Source organism: Schistocerca nitens, chromosome 3 (assembly GCF_023898315.1).
Source record: "Schistocerca nitens isolate TAMUIC-IGC-003100 chromosome 3, iqSchNite1.1, whole genome shotgun sequence".
In the NCBI taxonomy this organism is placed as follows: Eukaryota; Metazoa; Arthropoda; class Insecta; order Orthoptera; family Acrididae; genus Schistocerca; species Schistocerca nitens.
In genome coordinates this window covers 644,987,878-645,009,887 of record NC_064616.1, presented here as the reverse complement: position 1 = coordinate 645,009,887, position 22,010 = coordinate 644,987,878, and the positions used below count along the sequence as shown (strand labels likewise).

Below are 22,010 nucleotides of genomic sequence, written 5' to 3'. Positions count from 1 at the left end.
CACAAATTCAGCAAATTTCTTAGTTCGAGAAAATCCACTGTGAAGTGTGAAGTTGGCGGATAATTCGATTATTACTGTTATTATTAATATCATTTTATTCATACCGCTGCTGTAACATAAGTGCTTGAACATCATTTAATGCCTTTTGGTCACTATAGATGTAGTTTCCCAAGAACAGGTTCTTTCCCTGTCTACGGAATCCTTTTCATGTTAATATCAAACACCAGCAATTACTCGTAGATTACTTTAAAACTAAAGTAATTGACGAAGACGTTACTTGGTAACAAAAACGCACTGCCTTTCTTCATTTACTTTCGCCTAGAAATGGCTATCGAGTACTGACAAACCAAAAGGCAAGAGATCTTACTGCCTTCCGATATACGTCGCTGTTAGTTCTCCCACATGATTTGGTCGACATGACCTGTTTCAAGCTGTGTATGACAGACAGTGTTTTAGAAAATCTATTGTTTCCCTTTGAAATAAACAGAAGTATTTTCATTCTAAGCTGTCCAAGTACAACATTTTCGCAATATTAGTTCAAATTTAATATTCGCTTCTATAATGTAGGAAAGTATTTCACAGTCGCAAAACTCGCATCCGAAACGTTGATCATACACTTAGTCGCTGACCATAAATTCTAGCTCAGAGTGACACCAGTTTAAATAACCTAATGTAGCGAAGACTGTTTGCCAGTGCTCTTTCTCACCGGAAAATACGCAATTCACTCATTTGGCTCCATAAGTACACTGTAACAGTAATTTCTGTGTGAAATTTGTCAGTAAGCTTTTGCCTTCCAACCGGAAAAATACGGCAGAGTATGGCCGGTAAACAATTCACAAACCACGATTTAGTGCCAATAAGACGATTTCTTTAAACATTGTCGAAGCTGAGGGAATTTAGTTTCTGCTTAAATCGTCTTAAGCAGCAACGTTCACAGATATCTCAAATAGGAAAAAGCTGAATATCCAGGTACGAAGGTTGTAAAACAAACTTCCCACAGTTTGTGTCAGGTTGATCTTTTCGTCTGATAACACTGCTTAAGTATTTTGTCTAAGAGGTATCACAAGTAGTGTTCCTGTAGCTGTGGGAATCATTGGTTGAAAACGAGTTTAACACCAATGTGTACAGTGCTGCTAAATTTTCACAATTATTATCAACCTAAGTCTGAGTTCATCCACAAACTGAGGCGTATTTATAATAATGGATCAAGACTGTGTATCCTTGTCTTTCTTGAGTGGACTTTGGAAGGCGTTTACACACACGTATACAATACTATGAATACTTCGAACGCTATGGTTAACGTTGCTCTCATAAACTACTTTTTATTTAAATTCTTCTGGGTCTTCAGCGTGCAATATGTGTTGTAGATAGTCTCAGACCAAAAAATTGACCGCCGAGTCGTTCACGTAAGGTGGACAATACAGTCGTGCTCCTCTCAGAATTCTATGTCTGGCAATATGCTCGATCTAGCAACATGTAGACTGCGGCACTTCCCAGAGGAAGTCTTGACTCCAGTCTTAGTACATTACTCTTGACTACGACCGTAGTCTTGAAGTAAAACGCGAGACCAGCTAATATGATATTGTAGATTCGCTTGAATTACACTCATAGCTTCAGTACCGAGAGGAAAGGGGCGATAAAAATGTTGTCGATATGTGCTTTCGGTCGCCAGACGTCATATTAGCTGGTCTCGCGTTTTACCTGAAGACTACGGTCGTGTTCCAGCAGCGGTATGAATAAAATGATAGTAATAATAACAGTAATAATCGAATTATCCGCCAACTTCACACTTCACAGTGGATTTTCTCGAACTAAGAAATTTGCTGAATTTGTGAAAAATCAAAATGGCTTCACATCCAGCCTATGATGCCTAGAAGAGTCTTTACATCCTGCTGACATGAGAATAGCATAATCTCTGCGTCAGAAGCTTGCTTGTACTTGACCATTTAATAGACTCGCATTTTTTCCACCGTGACTAATTTTGTAAGCTAAGCACATCATCCGTTACAGCACACTCTTGGGGCTGGGTAATGTGGCCACAATGGTATGGTGGAACGAGCTATCACAGGTGCAGTGCGTGGGTTCAGGCATTTACTTTTAAGAGGCACAAACAGATTTATTTTACCTCTGGTAACCTCAAGAGAAAGACGTTATAATCCAGAATCCGCATTAAACATCACGTTCCTTCATTACCAACTGGGCAGAGCCGGTTTACGTTGGGAAATGACACAGCGGAAGTCATGGTAAACAGAAATACAGTCGCCAGTAAGCTTACTTACATTAGAAAATTTTATTTTATTTGATGAACCGATAGCCATTTAAAGGGACAGGGCTCTTATTTTACTTGTACTTGATTGAACTAGAGACGTTTAAAAATTTGGTGCTGGACTGTGATTCGAATTCGTATCTCCTCTTTCGAGGATCTGAATCTTTCGGAACAGTATAGTTCAGTCATTTCGTTCCTTTTCCCAAGACTGCAATCTTCTCTAGGTCTCCTCCAAAGGTAAGTATGTGGGTCTGAAACCTGATCCAGTACAAAAATATTCATAATTTCATTTCTAGCTTTATCAAGTGCACACCCACCTGCTAGTGAAAATTAACGCGCAATTTCAATGTCTGTTCATGTGTTTCCAACAATCGCAACAGGTGTCGTTATTTCTGGTCAAACACGCACACATCTTACTGTTCATGAGTAAGCAACCAATACTTAAGCTATATTCGTGGATGCACGGTAGGTGTGCAGTTCGATTGTCGCTTAGGCACAAAAGTTTGTATCCTTATTTTAGATTCAGACACCTAGCGGCTCGTAAGAAAAACCGATACGTAACATTTGATTTTTCTTAGTTAACAATCGGATTACGTGTTGGGTTCGTATCTCCATCACAGAACTTCACATCATGCACTTCATCTTTAAATGCATGCACACTTTGTTACTTCAGAATGGAGGTATATCAGACATCTTTCGTGGTTAGATAACAGGGACGAAAGGGTCTTGATAGGAGTCACGGTTTATTACAAAAATTGTCGTCTTTTATTTTCAAGTTTAGATTTGGTTACTGGTATGGGCCAAAATTTCGGTAATTCATGACTCTTCATGGCTAATCATCAATATGATGTGATTAGATTAGATTAGATTACATTAGATTAACTCTTGTTCCATAGATCATGAATACGACATTTCGTAATGATGTGGAACGTGTCATTTTAATGAAAGATTTCTTTAAATACCATGATTCAATTTCTTTTCAACAATTTTTTACACTCTCTCTCATTGCTTTTTATTTATCTCTCTCTCTCTCTCTCTCTCACACACACACAAACACACACACACACACACACACACACACACACACACACACACACACACATTCTTTTTTATTTTTATTTGTATGTTGTGCTCGACTATCGGCGAGGCACGAAAACGCCTGTGAATGACTTTCTTAGTTTTGAGTACACTTACGAAAGAAATATAAAAACAACAATGAGAGTTACTGATTTATGATGCTCAGTTTGCAGTCAGTTCTGAGTATTATTAGTAACTACGCTCCAGTCCCTAAACCTAGTTACAGAAAGCGAATCAGACGCATTACGTATTCCAGGCCGTAGCAGCCGCGACTTGGAGACACCAGCTATGGTCACTTCCCAGACCGCTGTAGGATCACATCGGTTCGTCTTCTTCCTGCTAGTACTGTAACTGAGATTTGGCAACAAGGCAACGTATGTTTGGCAACTCTGTGATCGACGAGTTACTTCCTGGTGTGCACGGAATTAAGCCTCAAAGTTCACTTGATTTTACCTGTCATTTCCATTGAATAATCTGAGTTATTATCGCTTGGAGGGTAACAAAAGATTGAAAATTTACGGTTTTCAGCCCAGGAAAGTCGTTGCAGGTGGAACCGCAACTAATCTCGACCTTCAAATAGCGGTTTACGAGTTCTAGTTGCTATTGCCCTCGTAATAGGAAACTAATACCCATACCTCCTCGCCAGCTCTGTGGTAACGTGCTGACCTGTGAAAAAGCGTCTGTTACGGTTCACAGTTCAAGTCTCACTGACTGTAACGTTTTTATCCCTTCTGTGAAAGAGCTACAAGCAGTCAGATCAAACATCAATAAGGAAATCGCAAGAAAATGCTTTCAGCTCATAGTGCAATGTTGAAAAACTTACAATGCTGCACAACAGGTAAGGCCTCTTTACGCTGCTGCCAAGCGAATTTTGGGTTTCTAGGAAGACGTAACTATATTTATGAAATGCCACATTTGCATACCTCTTGAGTATGACACAGCATACCAATTAAACACAGACCCAATCAAAATCTAAGTGATTAGTATTTTACTAATTCGTGTCGATAGAGGCATGCTTGTGTACAGATACTTTCGTCGTAAGGTTATCATGGTTAGTTTTATTTCATTTCTTATAATACAGTGCACAATTTTCGTAAGGTTTCATTTAGTGTTGTTGAAACAATAGTAAACATGAGAGAGAAATTAATCATCAACGATATATGCGAATTCTCTGATGTTACCTATGACAGTCTGACAATGCACATGCAGTTTATTGATTACATGCATGTAGAAAACTTGTTCTGAGTTAAAGCTGTCAAACAAAGTTTGAAGAAGAATAAAATATCACTACCACACGACGGCTAATGTAGAAAATAGTTTTCTGACATATTATGGCACGATGCGCTCTCCCTGCACATCTTCGAGATGCATCTGCTGCCTGCTGTCTATTAAACCTGAATAGAACAAAATGTCACAGTAGTTAGCCCTTTTTCCACATGCGACTACTTTGGGTTGAGAAGTGAAGGGAATTATGTTCAAAGTTCCATTAGATTGATACCTTCAGCAGAGAGCACAATTGCGTTTTAAACAATGTAGCACTGAATGTATTCGAACTCGCGACATCTTATCTATGCTACAAGCTGACACGTAGCTACAGCAGCTCCAGAGCTCAGCAACTATTCCTCCGGAACTTTTGGATTCCACAGCACTGTGAGATTATGCATATGGCCAGGTCTTGACTTCTGAGAGACAAACAGTTACAGCTTTTCTTTTGGACTGAACGACGTTTTCTAGTAACAGATAGCGCAATAGAATAGCTCAAGTGGAAAGGAACACTTCCTATTTAAACTTCTGCATCCTACACTGTTGGCAGTTGTGTGTAGGTGGCAGTTACGTGATTTTATTTCTGTGATTACAAAATAGTCGAATGTATGCACTGGGTAGCCGAGGCAGCTTGTTCATGGTGATTCGGTCAACCAAGTAAATAAATTTACTGAACATGCTGCAAATTACTACAGGGAGCCTGTGTGTCAGAATTCTCATCCAGTGTGGCGCAACTGCGTTACGATAGAAAAATGACTCGCAGGGAAGAGGATTTCGTGGTCTGTTGGACGGATGGTAGGTTGTTATACCTATGGTCTGGGTTCGATTCCCACTTCCGTCAATGATTTTAGATAGGGAGAGACAGATTCCATTCTCTCCTGGCTACACCAAGTGAAGGAGATATAATGGCTGCGTGGTCTGAAAATTCACATTAAAGATGATATTCCTTCTTTACCAAGTAGACGGTAGGTTGAACCACAATAAAGTCTGGAGTGGCGACATGTAGAAACTCTATCACCAGTAACCTTTCTTATACTAGTTATTTATTTCAAGTGACGACACAAACGCTATGTATGGTCACAGGACACTTATTCCATCTTTTATTTGAGCTTCTGTATGTCGATAAAATTGGTTCTAAACTGGGAATGCAACTCAGACCGCCCTTAACGCGGAATTTGATCCCTTCGTGGCAATACAGCTCGGCTACAATTTGTTGTTTGTTCAAAACTGCAGATTCCTCAACACCTTCACATATTACGCGTGAATGGGATCGAATCCTGGCCCGGCACTAAAGATTTAATTATGTATTATCAAGCTCTATCATGAGAACACCTATCTGCTGGTGGGTAATAATTTTGATTTTTAATGTATTTTCATTCGTTGTCAACACTAACGATATCTGACGTTTTTACCTCCCAGTGAGACACAGAACTATTTGCGAGATGACTGTAAGTTCAAGATGCTATTCTGAGCAGCTGGTGGAGAAAAATTCGGTAGCTGACGTCTCTTTGTGTGTAGTCAACAACGATATGTGTGGGGCTCTATTCCCAGTGAGCGCTGAACTCTTCGTCATATTATTTCAGTTCGTCGTGTCATTTAATGTTCATACATATTCTCAACTAGCTGCTCGTGAATAACTTTAATTTTTAATGTCATTTTGTGTTAAATAGTTCAAATGGGTCTGAGCACTATGGGACTTAACTTCTAAGGTCATCAGTCCCCTAGAACTTAGAACTACTTAAACCTAACTAACCTAAGGACATCACTCACATCCATGCCCGAGGCAGGATTCGAACCTGCGACCGTAGCGGTCACGCGGTTCCAGACTGAAGCGCCTAGAACCGCACGGCCACACCGGCCGGCCCCCACCATCTGGTATCAATGCATTACCCTATCATCCATTATATATAATCATTTTCATAGTACACTTGATATTATAGATGAGTAGGACACAAGACAGGACATAGACAATGTCCGTTTGACGTCAACAGTGTGTAACATTTTACTTTTTTTGAATAGGACAATGTTCCTCTCCAATAATTTTTAGATTAGTTACAATAAGCTTACGCTGCAAGAGAATTCGCTTGTATTTTTCAATATGTGGTCTGTTGTCGGTTTGAAGACCTTCCATAACATCGGCAACGTAGTGCAACTCCACCGAGGGCTGTCTGGAGTAGGGTGGAGATAGCAATGTGAAAGTTGCGAGCTGTCGAAGACGATCTTCATATTCCTAATGCGATTAGGACATCGTATACTCTTGACGACGTTTAGCACCTGTGCAGTCAGTCACCCAATTTCAGAATTCATTTTGAGTAATCCTGCTAAATTCCCAAAATATTGTCTTTTTATATTGATGAGTGATATGGATAGTCGTCACGTTCATGTGCCGTCTACAACGCAAATTTAATGTTACTATCCTAGGAACTAACCTGCAATACGTTTTGTATTTCATAATCGGAACTATCTGCATTAACCGTCATCAGAGCAATGTCAGGGAACAGAATGCAGCAGTGCCTTGCTACCTACTTGAGGACCTGCTTGAGTCGTGTTCTAAGGAAAGGGTAGTTGCTGGTTCACATTATATTACACTAGCGAGAAGTACCGACTTTTCCTTTTCTCTGCAAACATCCAGAACTAAATTCAGTAACTAAATGCTAAGAATATATTTGCATTGTGCCAACTCAAAGATCAATAGATATGGATATAGATATAGATACAGATTTTTATATTTAAAGCCATTCTCGTTCTGCGTTGGAATAAACATCATTCATTATTTGCTTGTTCTTGTTACGATTGTTATTGTCATTCTCTCACTCGCAAGAGTTTTCGCATTCCTATTTGGTATCGATGCACATGAAGAGTGGCTATGAAAGAAGGGAATACTGAATGTTACGTCATGCAGAATACACTCATTTACTTCGGCTCCTCGTGATCTACGCTACAGGAGAAGTGAGATACATAAAGTTGACAGTGTGAGGACAGACCTGGTAGCACAACTGTGCAACTACACAGTGTTACCAGATAAAATGGTGCTGCGGAATCGAAAGTGTAGTACGGACTTTGCCACAGTAGCAGACAGCTGGTAATTTAGGACCATGACCGTGGATTACACTTTGGTCAGCGCTGGTTAGAGTGCTGCAACTGTAAATGGAAGGCTTTGTTTGATAGTCTTATGCTGATGCTGTCTGAATAAATGATGCCATTGGATACAAAGCGGTTTAGTTTTGAGACCTAACCCACGAGGGGGGAAGGCACAGTGGTCTGCTTCAGGAATTCCAAGCAATAAAACACAAAAAACAACCCAGGAAGGGAGACATGCATTTGGAATCTGTTCATCGTTACGGGGTCAAACAAGAGGGTAACATTACTGAAACAATGATCGGGCTACTTAGTATATAATAGAGCATACAGATTTCAAGGAGGAAACGTATGAAGACGCAGACTTCCTCGTTATCAATATGTGCGGCATATCTTTCGTGTTAACGAAAGTAAATTCCCGCTTTACCTCTTCTTACGTGTCAAATGAAATGAATGCCATGAGGAATAGAATATTTGTTGACTGCGTCTCTTCTTGCTTCCATCCTTACCAACATATTTCTTCATTCTCGTGGTAATCATGACATTCTATGTGTATGCTGCAAAAGATTGCAAGTGGACAAATTCGACATCGAGGTGCAAAGCGTTATATTCAATTCGAATGAGCTTCCGGTGTATTTTTACTTCGTTTGTATTTTTAGATGATTATGAACGTTACGGAAAAGTATCTCACATGCTTTATGTTGAATGAGAAACATTGAATGATCCGTTTTGCTTTCCCTACGTTGAAATGATATAATGTCGGCGTCAACAGCCTTCTTCCACACCGGAAGCTGAAACTTGTATGATTCTGGATTAATGATAATTGAATGTCTCATATGTATACATAGCCCACAAGGCGACGTCAGAGACCATCAGGGGAGAACGCCGCATAAAAACCAAACGTGCGCGCGCGTCTCCACTCTGAAAAACCGTATCGGAGAACCACGGCAAGCATTTCGCTGAAGAGCTGCCTCGTCAGAGAGCCTAGAAATGGCAGCGTCGTAGCAAGTATTTGTCAACACTCTGATAGTGCATTTACTTCCGGGTGTAGGTCGGCGTTACCTCGCTAAATTCACTTGACATTCGTTTTCCACATCGAAGACTCGTACGATATAATCCACTGCAAGATGACACAATTAGAAAGTATATTTAATTTCTGGACTCCAAGAACGGCGTTCTTCACATAAGTAACACCTGTTTGTGTGTGCATTCGGGAGGACGACGGTGCAATCCCGCGCCCGGCCATCCTGATTTAGGTTTTCAATGATTTCCCTAAATCGCTTCAGGCAAATGCCGGGATGGTTCCTTAGGAAGGGCACGGCCGATTTCCTTCCCCATCCTTCCCTAATCCGAGCTTGTGCTCCGTCTCTAATGACATCGTTGTCGACGGGACGTTAAAACAGTAATCTCCACCTCCTCTGTTCGTGTGTTTAAGGTTGCGTTTTGAGGCTCAGGCAACATCGCAGTGACTATATTCCGCCTGTGGCCGCCAGTGTGTCGTTAGCTCAGAGGTTCCCTTGTGCTTTGCAGTGCTTGTACTATAAGACATAGCAGTTCGAATCACGGTAGAAGCCGCTGACTACAACCTTTTATTTTCCATTTTAATTAATGGAGTTGCAAACTGCTAGTAAAAATTTCTTATGCGAAATCTGAAGAATGCCTTTAAACATCAATCTTCGTCCGATTTCGACTTAGTAAATTAAGTTAATATCATGGATTTCTGCTTTGCAAATTCCAAGGTGCTTCACTGTAAAATAGACCCTGAAAAGATTCAAACCGACTGTCAACGATATAAATTTGAGCTTTGTTCGTCATATAGGTCTAACATGTCAGAAGGTTGTTTATGAAGTGCACATGTTCATTAATATAGTTCCCTTCTTCTAAATTTTTGCAATAGCATTTAACTGTAGACGTTTTCTAACACCGGCGTTAGCAATTCCTTTCCGTTCTCTGAAACCTTCAAAACGACAATTTTTTCTGGTTTAAATCTGATGACCTTAACTATCACTTCCGATCAACAATAAATACTTCATGAACCCATACATGGAACTCCAAATGTGCAGTGTTCCTGCACTGCTACAGAGCATGCATTGCAAGGTATTCACACAGTTTATCGCATAGACTTACCATAAGGAATGAAACAAGAACTGTAATACACTTTACACCACAGACGCTCACTCTGGCTTGACGAAAACATCCAAACATTGACCAAAAGTTGCACAAATAATTGAGTTTGAAAGGAAAAGAAACGAGGTATGAAGCATTTATAAATTCCCCGAATGTAGTGAGGTGGTTTAATTTCGTCCCAGTCTCTAAAATTAATTTCGGGCCATACTCAGCTCTTGCCGATTAATGTAATATAATACCCGCCTACTAATCAGGGCGTCTGTCTCCGTTGCTTTTGAGCGTGAATGGAAATTGTAGAAATTTTCTGTGGAGCAACATTTAATAATAAAGCGTTTTAAATCATCAAAAGCGATGAGCGGTAGCAGGCGCTTTCGATAAAGAATGGGGGAGTGCAGCGCCGCTGCTGTCGCCACGGCCGCTGCCAGTAGCCAGCAAATGGATCCCGGAGCTTTGCCGCATACGGCGTCCAGAGGAGGACAGTCTGCAGGAAATCTGCCGCAAAATCGTTACTGGATAAAATTTTGATATCGGTGTGTCAGAAAGGGAAATAGATTGAATCTGCGCTACCATTACATTCACGTCTTCAGCATTCAGACAGAAGAGGCTATAAAAATATTTTATGCCAGCTGCTCTCGATCCACTGACATTAGGAACAGAAACAACGCACGCTACCGCTAGACCACAGGCGTAATCAGCCTAGAGTTTCTCTATCATGGGACAAGTTTTCCTCCAGGAAGTGCCGCAGTCTACAGTGTTGCCAGATTGTGCAGATAACCGGACTTAGAGAATTAGCGAGTTGGCCAGTTTTTTTGTCCCATGTCGCGATCGGCGCGGACTTAGCCTCTGAAGCGGCCGGCCGCCGGTCAAGTTTTATGTCAAAGAGTGTACCTAAAATTAACCACTATTTTGACACAGTAAAAAAAAACTGTAATTGCCCTTTTAACTGGCGTTAATGTGGCAAGCACAAAAGAGTCATGGTAGCACCGACAAGGTCGAAACCGTCATTCTCTTGAATTACTTTCAGATGTGATTCATTATGTTTACAATGTGATAGCGGCGGTTCCACATACTGGCACCGTTACCTTCCATTATGATTATGACCGCGAAATACTGTCAGCGCGTGTCCGCAGCTTGTGGTCGTGCGGTAGCGTTCTCGCTTCCCACGCCCGGGTTCCCGGGTTCGATTCCCGGCGGGGTCAGGGATTTTCTCTGCCTCGTGATGACTGGGTGTTGTGTGATGTCCTTAGTTAGGTTTAAGTAGTTCTAAGTTCTAGGGGACTGATGACCATAGATGTTAAGTCCCATAGTGCTCCGAGCCATTTGAACCATTTTTCTTTTACTGTCAGCGTGTAAACATACATGACATGCAACACATGGAACGCTTTATCTCTTTGCTACTGGACTGCAAGTGTCAAGAACATACATGGGGAAGGCAGAGTAACAAGCGTCCCATATCCACTGTATACAACCTGAAAGAAATAATACGAAAGTTCTATGCAACTTGAAATTTGTTACCTCCATGAGAACCCAAATACGTATATTTACCAAATATCTACTTCAAAAATAAATATGTACCTTTCCTCCGCATATTGCACTTTAATAGCTGTAAGCGTAAGAAGAATAATGCCAATATGTCTGAATTGTACGTTTCATCTACGTTACTATAGGTTAGCTGCAATAGCTTTAATAACCTGTTATAGACATGACATACGTGTACTAACGCCCGTAAAATTGCCCATTATAATTCTGATTTATAATTTTACTATGAATAACAACGTATGTCTATTAGACTTGTGTGTGAGGACGCTCGAGAAAGCGGCTGAAATTTGGCACAGGTTAATGATACCAGCGCTTTTATTACACGTTGTTTTATATTAGGCTTCGCCTGGTAGAATTTTGTTCAGAGCATAACTTAATCATAGCTAACACTTGGTTTAAGAATCATGAAAGATGGTTGCATACGTGGAAGGGGCCTGGAGACACTGGAAGATTACAGATAAATTATATAATGGTAAGACAGAGAGTTAGGAACCAGGTTTTACATTGTAAGACATTTCCATGGGCAGATGTTGACTCTGACAACAATTTATTGGTTATGAACTGTAGACTAAAACTGAATAAACTGCAAAAAAGTAGGAATTTTAGGAGATGGGACTTGGATAAACTGAAGGAACCTGAGGTTTTAGAGAGTTTCAGACATAGCATTAGGGAACGATTGACAAGAACGGGGGAATGAAATACAGTAGAAGAAGAATGGGTAGCTTTGAGAGATGAAATAGTGAAGGCAGCAGAGGATCAAGTAGGTAAAACGACGAGGGCTAGTAGAAATCCTTGGGTAACAGAAGAGATACTGAATTTAATTGATGAAAGGAGAAAATATAAAAATGCAGTAAATGAAGCACGCAAAAAGGAATACAAACGTCTCAAAAATGAGATCGACAGGAAGTGCAAAATGGCTAAGCAGGGATGGCTAGAGGATAAATGTAAGGATGTAGAGGCATATGTCACTAGGGGTAAGATAGATATTGCCTACAGAAAAATTAAAGAGACCTTTGGAGAAAAGAGGACCACTTGTATGTGTGGTGTCACCGCCAGACACCACACTCGCTAGGTGGTAGCCTTTAAATCGGCCGCGGTCCATTAGTATACGTCGGACCCGCGTGTCGCCACTGTCAGTGATCGCAGACCGAGCGCCGCCACACGGCAGGTCTAGAGAGACGTCCTGGCACTCGCCCCAGTTGTACAGCCGACGTTCATAGCTGTGGTTCACTGACAAATTACGCTCTCATTTGCCAAGACGATAGTTAGCATAGCCTTCAGCTACGTCATTTGCTACGACCTAGCAAGGCGCCGTATTCAATTGATATTTATATTGAAGCATGTACAGTCAAGAGCGATGTACTCCCAAATATGGATTAAAGTTAAGTATTCCAAGAACTACGTTCTTGTCTTATTAGACTCAACTCCTTTAATTGTTCCAGACCTCACGCCAGTCTGCGTGTAATTAAACGCGTGCATTTCGGCCACCTCTAGCAACACTGTGTTGGCTCTTTTGCCAACACTATAGTATGAATTCCAAGGGCTTAGATGGAAAACCAGTACTATGCAAAGAAGGGAAAGCAGAAAGGTGGAAGGAGTATATAGAGGGTCTTTATAGGGGCGATGTACTCGAGGGCTATATTATGGAAATGGAAGATGATATAGATGAAGATGAAATGGAAGACGTAATACTGTGTGAAGAATTTGACGGAGCACTGAAAGACCTAAGACGAAACAAGGCCCCAGGTGTAAACAATATTCCATTAGAACTACTGATAGCCTTGGGAGAAACAGCACTGACAAAACTTTACCATCTGATGAGCAAGATGTATGAGACAGGCGAAATACCTTCAGACTTCAAGAAGAATACAATAATTCCAATCCCAAAGAAAGCAGGTGTTGACAGATGTGAAAATTACCGAACTATCAGATTAATAAGTCACAGCTGCAAAATACTAACACGAATTCTTTACAGACGGATGGAAAAAACTGGCAGAAGCCGATCTCGGAGAAGATCAGTTCGGATTCCGTAGGAATGTTGGAACACGCGAGGCAATACTGACCCAACGACTTATCTTAGAAGATAGATTAAGAAAAGGCAAACCTACATTTCTGGCATTTGTAGACTTAGAGAAAGCTTTTGACAATCTTGACTGGAATACTCTCAAATTCTGGAGGTGGCAGGGGCCAAATACAGGGAGCGAAAGGCTATTTACAAATTTTTCAGAAACCAGATGGCAGTTATAAGAGTCGTTGCGCATGAAAGGGAAGCAGAGGTTGGGAAGGGAGTGAGACAGGGTTGTAGCCTATCCCTGACGTTATTCAATCAGTATATTGAAGAAACAGTAAAGGAAACAAAAGAAAAATTTGGAGTAGGTATTAAAATTCACGGAGAAGAAACAAAAACTTCGTAATTCTGTCAGAGACAGCAAAGGACCTGGAAGAGCAGTTGAACGAAATGGGCAGTTTCTTGAAAGGAGGATATAAGATGATCATCAATAAAAGCAAAACGAGGATAATGGAATGTAGTCGAATTAAATCAGGTGATGCCGTGGGAATTAGGTTAAAAAAATGAGACACTTGAAGTAGTAGATGAGTTTTGCTACTTGGGGAGCAAAATAACTGATGATGGTTGAAGTAGACAGGATATAAAATGTAGACTGGAAATGGCAAGGAAACCGTTTCTGAAGAACAGAACTTTGTTAACATCGAGTATAAATTTAAGTGTCAGGAAGTCTTTTCCGAAAGTATTTGTATGGAGTGTAGCCATGTATGGAAGTGAAACATGGACGATAAATAGTTTAGACAAGAAGAGAATAGAAGCTTTTGAAATGTGGTGCTACAAAAGAATGCTGAAGATTAGATGGGTAGATCACATAACTAATGAGGAGGTACCGAATAGAATTGGGGAGAAGAGGAACTTGTGGCACAACTCGACTAGAAGAAGGGATAGGTTGGTAGGACATGTTTTAAGGCATCTATGGACACCAATTTAGTATTGGAGGGCAGAGTGGAGGGTAAAAATCGTAGAGGGAGACCAAGAGATAATACACTACGCAGATTCAGAAGGAAGTAGGTTGCAGTAGGTACTTGGAGATGAAGAAGCTTGCACAGGATAGAGTACCATGGAGAGCTGCATCAAACCAATCTCTGGACTGAAGGGCACAAGTGCAACATATTAGGCTTCATGAGATAGTTTAAACCAAAGCGCATATCGACAGGGCTTTGACACGCTCACTCACTCCGTCTTTCAGGCCACGAGTGGCCTACTGGGACCATCCGACCGCCGTGTCATCCTCAGTGGAGGATGCGGATAGGAGGGGCGTGGGTTCAGCACACCGCTCTCCCGGTCGTTATGATGGTATTCGTGATTGAAGCCGCTACTATTCGGTCGAGTAGCTCGCTCAAGAAGAGATAATACGTCTTGCTGTTTAATCTTAGAATGTAGCTGACCAAAGAGTTTAAGATAACCGTACACAATCAACTTACTCCATTATATGTATGACGGTGACGATATACACGGCCTCATATTTGTACCACATGGCCCGTGACAACGTAATGTAAGTTATCACATTGTAAGTTGCATCAGTGAATTTATCTTACTGCGTGGTTGTGTAGCATATTGAATTTCCGAAAGTCTGAGTATCATCGCGTTGGTGGAGTGAAACATGCAAAAATTAAGGAAAAAGTTACCAAACAGTCACAATAATTACACACGTCAATTCTAATCATGTTTTTATGCCGCACAGTGTTTGCAGCTGGATCCCTTGATGCGATTAAAATCACATTCCATTGCAAGCAGTTAGGTTTAATCCATCACTAGCTAGTCTCCTGTACTTTGGAGAGTCGGTTCCCTACAGCGGATAAACAGGTTAATTCGTCTTGATAAGCAGTTTTATTTTAAATGCTGTCTTCAGTTTCGACAATGTCGGCTCGTAGTACATTATTGAATACATCAGTTCGAAAATACAAAAAAACAACAAAAAACATTATGTCTGCGATTACTTTACCAAAGATTTTCATAAAATGTGTTCAAAAACATATTTAAAACAACAACATATAATGCACTGCCTATATAGATCACATAGAAACTTGGTGTCGGTTGAAATATCTAGATAGGTGAACAAATTGGAAGTTTAAAGACACATTCCTCGATTGTCTCGACTCGCAAATAAATACACGAGAGAATATTTTAGGCCAGATGTTTGCTGAATGCTTTTATTTTCCGCAATTATTTCCACGAGATTCTGTAATTTCTGCAACCCGTAGTAAGCAGCAAGTGAAAACGTAAATAAAGTGAATAAACTATAATCAGTGAATTCTTACCTTTGTCACGCAATGTCCGAAACATCTGAGAAGAACCTTGGCGAAGGGCAGGAGTCTTATCTCGAATGTTCTCCAGGTCTTTATCAGTCAGGATTCTTCGTTTAAGTCGTGCTGTAACGCGAATAAGAGGTAAGTCAGAAAACAGCCAACAGTCACAATAATTACAGATGTCAATTCTAATTATATTTTTATCCTTTGGTTTACTCAGTGCAGAACTAACGTGACCAGCTCAGCAGTTAAGTCCCTTTTTCCAGAAACTGTGAAATTATAGGTGGTCATCTGCAAACTTAGATGCATGCTGGTGACACACGAAGAGTCAACTTTTGTTAAAGAACATTTATTTTTAAGCGGTTGTTTATTAGTTGTGGGTGTTGTGTGCTGTCCTTAGGTTAGTTAGGTTTAAGTAGTTCTAGGGGACTCATTACCATAGATGTTAAGTCCCATAGTGCTCAGAGCCATTTGAACCATGTTATGGGCCTGAGTGAAGCGCTTTGGTCGTGGTACGCTACGTCGTATATCCAACTATTGGTTATAGTTCTCATTATAGGCCTTCGTTGCACTTGCTGATGTTTTCATCTGACTTCCTGGATGCTTCATTGACTTGTTAGAGTGACTACTTGTTATGGTCAGCAAGAATTAGTGGAACAGGCGCTTGACACGAAACATTCACACACAGTACCTTAGGTGGACTTTAATGACCCTTTCGAGAAATTGGGAATCTCCTAAGTTGGTTGGCGGCGGAAATAATGATGTGAGAACAGTAAACTTTCTGGGTGGTTGTTGAAGAGGTCTGGTTGTGTACTCTCACTCAGTACGCATTGGTACATGTAATGTAACCGTTTCGAAGATATCGCATTAGTACAGCCTGAAAGTGTACAGCTAGGCGCTAGAACCTCCAAACTTCACGTGTCCTGTGGAAACGGTGGCTGGCTGCATGTTGGCAACAGTCACTGCAACCTGTCAATCTTAAAATTATTTTAATTGGTTGGTTGCTTTGTTGGATGATTAAAGGGACCAAGCTATTAGGTCATCAGTTCCCTTTTCCTGGAACAGACAGGTCTACGTGACTGGATATCATAGATGACCTACCGCACAAGACCCAGGGAAAGAAAACCAAAGGTCAACGAAGGCGAGATATGGAACATAAAAGAAGAAAGGGAGACATATGAAAAAAGACAGGCAAAGTACCATACCTAGGGAACAGCTGGAAGACCATGAAAGCCAAGTCCAATGAAGGGACATGTATCCCCCACCAAGAGGTAGAGGTCAAGTTGTGCCAGTAAGTTTTCGAGGTGTTTTCCATGGCCAGTGATCATGGTTCTACCCCAAAAAGGGTTTTGGGCGTTGAAATCACTCAAGATTAGGAAAGGTGTGGGGAGGTGAGAAACCAATGCAAGCAGAATGTTCTACGACACTTCACCATCGGAAGGGAGGTACACATCACAGATGGTAACATGCTGAAATGCCCTTATCAAAGCAGCCATAGCCTCCAAAGGTTCCAAAAGTATATTAAGAGGTAGAAGTTCGTTATATATAGTGGCCAGAACATATATGCAAACTCCATCTGACACCCAGTCACGAAGTGGCCGAGCGGCTCTAGGCGCTACAGTGTGGAACCGCGTGACCGCTACAGTCGAAGGTTCGAATCCTGCCTCGGGCATGGATGTGTGTGGTGTCCTTAGGTTAGTTAGGTTTAAGTAGTTCTAAGTTCTATGGGACTGATGACCCCAGAAGTTAAGTCCCATAGTGCTCAGAGCCGTTTGAACACCCAGTCATAGGTAGCATGATTCTTATAATATACCCAGTATCAAGGAAGGGCCAGGGTCTGTGTCGCTGGAAACAAAGTTTCCTGAAGGGCAATGCAGAAGGCAGAGGAAGTTCTTAAAAAGATGTATTAGCTCAGCCAAGTGGTGGAAAAAATCGCTACAATTCCACTGGAGAATAATGTTGTACTTTGAAGTCATAAAGGGACCAAGAAAGAAGGTTGTGGCCTAGGGTTACCTGCTGCCACTGGTTAAGAGGGTTATGGCATCAATACACACAAGTTCGGAGTTCTGTTGTGTGGTGTGAACTGGGGTCTCGGGGGCCACCAGAATCTCTGCCTTGGCCACAGAAGTCAAACAGGTGGGATCTGGTGGCGTGAGAGAAACCTGAATCTCCTCCTTTTTGGAGGACTTTTTCTTGTCCTTCCTCTCCTTAGAGGTTTTGGATGACTCTGAGGCCTTATCTCAATCAGTTTCAGGTAACGACGATGATCGCAAAGCCTTATGACCAGCAGTCTGTGGCTCCTTCAGCCACGGGCTGGTGTCCAGTTGTAGACCAGCAGAAACCTTGGAAGGAAGTGTCCCAAGGTACACCTTCCTGGTGAGATAAGCTGGAGGAAGGTGATTTGTCTCCAGCTAGGAGGTGGGGGACCAATGTCCCCACTGGGTGGGCAGCAACGATCCCAAAGTAGGTGTGGCGCAAGCAGCAAGAGAAGAGCTCCCAACCATCAGGGGGGCAGGCACGGTCAAGCAGCCTCGAGGTCCCACTGCAGGAGGTGTAATGGGTGGGAGTACTGTCGCCAAAGGGGGCGACGTTGTCGTAGCTGTAGCATACAACACTGTTATACATGCTGGGAGCAACCGCTCAACTGCTTCTTGGCCTCTTGTAAGTTAGTTTGTCCAGAGTCTTATATTCTTGTATTTTATTCTCTCTCTGGGAAAAAGTGCAATCAGGTGAGCAGGAAGAGTGGTGATTTCCACAGCTGATACAGATGGGGGGAGGGCACAAGGAGAATTCACATACAGTTCTCTCCACTCACAATCTCTACAGATGGTGCTAGCTAGCATTGTTACGCGAAGACATGTGCCTGAATTTCAACACCTGAAGCACCGTATATTGTGGTGGGGGGTGGGTGGGTGGGTGGGGGGGGAGGGACATGCGGTTTCATGTCATGGAAAATGATCCTATTGTCATTTGGCTCCCTATGTCCATGACTGACTAAGTGTAAATCCCATCACTCCAAGTTGGTGTGTATGTCATCATCAGATTGTACATCTACATCTACATGATTACTCTGTAATTCACATTTAAGTGCTTGGCAGAGGGTTCATCGAATCACAATCATACTATCTCTCTACAATTCCACTGCCGAACAGCGCGCGGGAAAAACGAACACCTAAACCTTTCTCTTCGAGCTCTGATTTCTCTTATTTTATTTTGATGATCATTCCTACCTATGTAGGTTGGGCTCAACAAGATATTTTCGCATTCGGAAGAGAAAGTTGGTGACTGAAATTTCGTAAATAGATCTCGCCGCGACGAAAAACGTCTTCGCTTTAATGACTTCCCTCCCAAATCGCGTATCACATCTGCCACACTCTCTCCCCTATTACGTGATAATACAAAACGAGCTGCCCTTTTTTGCACCCTTTCGATGTCCTCCGTCAATCCCACCTGGTAATGATCCCACACCGCGCAGCAATATTCTGACAGAGGACTAACGAGTATAGTGTAAGCGGTCTCTTTAGTGGACTTGTTGCATCTTCTAAGTGTCCTACCAATGAAACGCAACCTTTGGCTCGCCTTCCCCACAATATTATCTGTGTGGTCTTTCCAATTGAAGTTGTTCGTAATTTTAACACCCAGGTACTTAGTTGAATTGACAGCCTTGAGAACTTTACTATTTATCGGGTAATCGAGTTCCAACGGATCTTTTGGAACTCATGTGGATCACCTCACACTTTTCGTTATTTAGCGTCAACTGCCACCTGCCACACCATACAGCAATCTTTTCTAAATCGGTCTTCGGATGACCTTACTAGACGGTAAATTACAGCATCATCTGCGAACAACCTAAGAGAACTGCTCAGATTGTCACCCAGGCCATTTATATAGATCAGGAACAGCAGAGGTCCCAGGACGCTTCCCTGGGGAACACCTGATATCACTTCAGTTTCACTCGATGATTTGCCGTCTATTACTACGAACTGCGACCTACCTGACAGGAAATCACGAATCCAGTCGCACAACTGAGACGATACCCCATAGGCCCGCAGCTTGATTAGAAGTCGCTTGTGAGGAACGGTGTCAAAAGCTTTCCGGAAATCTAGAAATACGGAATCAACTTGAGATCCCCTGTCGATAGCGGCCATTACTTCGTGCGAATAAAGAGCTAGCTGCGTTGCACAAGAACGATGTTTTCTGAAACCATGCTGATTACGTATCAATAGATCGTTCCCTTCAAGGTGATTCATAATGTTTGAATACAGTATATGCTCCAAAACCCTGCTGCAAACCGACGTCAATGATATAGGTCTGTGGTTCGATGGATTACTCCTACTACCCTTCTTAAACACTGGTGCGACCTGCGCAATTTTCCAATCTGTAGGTACAGATCTATCGATGAGCGAGCGGTTGTATGTGATTGCTAAGTAGGGAGCTATTGTATCAGCGTAATCTGAAAGTAACCTAATCGGTATACAATCTGGACCTGAAGACTTGCCCGTATCAAGCGCTTTGAGTTGCTTCGCAACCCCTAAGGTATCCACTTCTAAGAAACTCATGCTAGAAGCTGTTCGTGTTTCAAATTCTGGAATATTCCATTCGTCTTCCCTGGTTAAGGAATTTCCGAAAACTGCGTTCAATAACTCCGCTTTAGCGGCACAGTCGTCGGTAACAGTACCTTCGGCACTGCGCAGCGAAGGTATTGACTGCGTCTTGCCGCTTGTGTACTTTACATACGACCAGAATTTCTTCGGATTTTCTACCAAATTTCGAGACAATGTTTCGTTGTGGAACCTATTAAAGGCATCTCGCATTGAAGTCCGTGCCAAATTTCGCGCGTCTGTAAAATTTAGCCAATCTTCGGGATTTCGCGTTCTTCTGAACTTCGCACGCTTTTTCCGTTGCCTCTGCAACAGCGTTCGGACCTGTTTTGTGTACCATGGGGGATCAGTTCCATCTCTTACCAATTTATGAAGTATGAATCTCTCAATTGCTGTTGCTACTATATCTTTGAATTTGAGCCACATCTCGTCTACATTTGCATAGTCAGTTCGGAAGGAATGGAGATTGTCTCTTAGGAAGGCTTCTAGTGACACTTTAACCGCTTTTTTAAATAAAATTATTTTGCGTTTGTTTCTGGTGGATTTGGAAGAAACGGTATTGAGCTTAGCTACAACGACCTTGTGATCACTAATCCCTGTATCAGTCATGATGCTCTCTATCAGATCTGGATTGTTTGTGGCTAAGAGGTCAAGCGTGTTTTCGCAACCATTTACAATTCGCGTGGGTTCGTGGACTAACTGCTCGAAATAATTTTCGGAGAAAGCATTTAGGACAATCTCGGAAGATGTTTTCTGCCTACCACCGGTTTTGAACAAGTATTTTTGCCAACATATCGAGGGAAAGTTGAAGTCCCCACCAACTATAACCGTATGAGTGGGGTATTTATTTGTTACGAGACTCAAATTTTCTCCGAACTGTTCAGCAACTATATCATCGGAGTCTGGGGGTCGGTAGAAGGAGCCAATTGTTAACTTAGTTCGGCTGTGAAGTATAACCTCCACCCATACCAGTTCGCACGGAGTATCTACTTCGACTTCACTACAAGATAAACCGCTACTGACAGGCACAAACACTCCACCACCAATTCTGCCTAATCTATCTTTCCTGAACACCGTCTGAGACTTCGTAAAAATTTCTGCAGAACTTATTTCAGGCTTTAGCCAGCTTTCTGTACCTATAACGATTTCAGCTTCTGTGCTTTCTATTAGCGCTTGTAACTCAGGGGCTTTCCCAGCACAACTACAACAATTTACAACTACAAATCCGACTGTTCCTTGATCCAAACACGTCCTGTATTTGCCATGCACCCTTTGAGACTGCAGCCCACCCCGTACTTTCCCGAGGCCTTCTAACCTAAAAAACCGCCCAGTCCACGCCACACAGCCTCCGCTACCCGCGTAGCCGCCAGCTGAGTGTAGTGAACTCCTGACCTATTCAGTGGAACCCGAAACCCCACCACCCTATGGCGCAAGTCAAGGAATCTGCAGCCAATACGGCCTGGGCCTCAGATTCAGACCCTCCACCCAGCTCTGCACCAAAGGTCCGCAGTCGGTTCTGTCAACGATGCTGCAGATGGTGAGCTCTGCCTTCATCTCGTAAGCAAGGCAGGCAGCCTTCACCAAATCAGACAGCCGCTGGAATCCAGAGAGAATTTCCTCAGATCCAAAGCGACACACGTCATTAGTGCCGACATGTGCCACCACCTGCAGCTGGCTGCACCCTGTGCTCTTCATGGCATCCGGAAGGTCCCATTCCACATCAGGAATGACTCCACCCGGAATGC

General features: G+C 42.2%; 1 protein-coding gene across 3 annotated transcripts in view; it reads right to left on the bottom strand.

The window, feature by feature from the left end:
- The window catches only part of LOC126248597 (calcium uptake protein 3, mitochondrial), a 695,970-nt gene that overhangs the window by 119,124 nt on the left and 554,836 nt on the right, over positions 1 to 22,010 (bottom strand). For all 3 annotated transcript variants that reach the window (XM_049949722.1, XM_049949723.1, XM_049949724.1), the window contains exon 3: positions 15,677 to 15,787. In XM_049949722.1, coding sequence (XP_049805679.1) covers positions 15,677 to 15,787 — 111 coding nt within the window. The remainder of the gene's footprint in view (positions 1 to 15,676; positions 15,788 to 22,010) is intronic.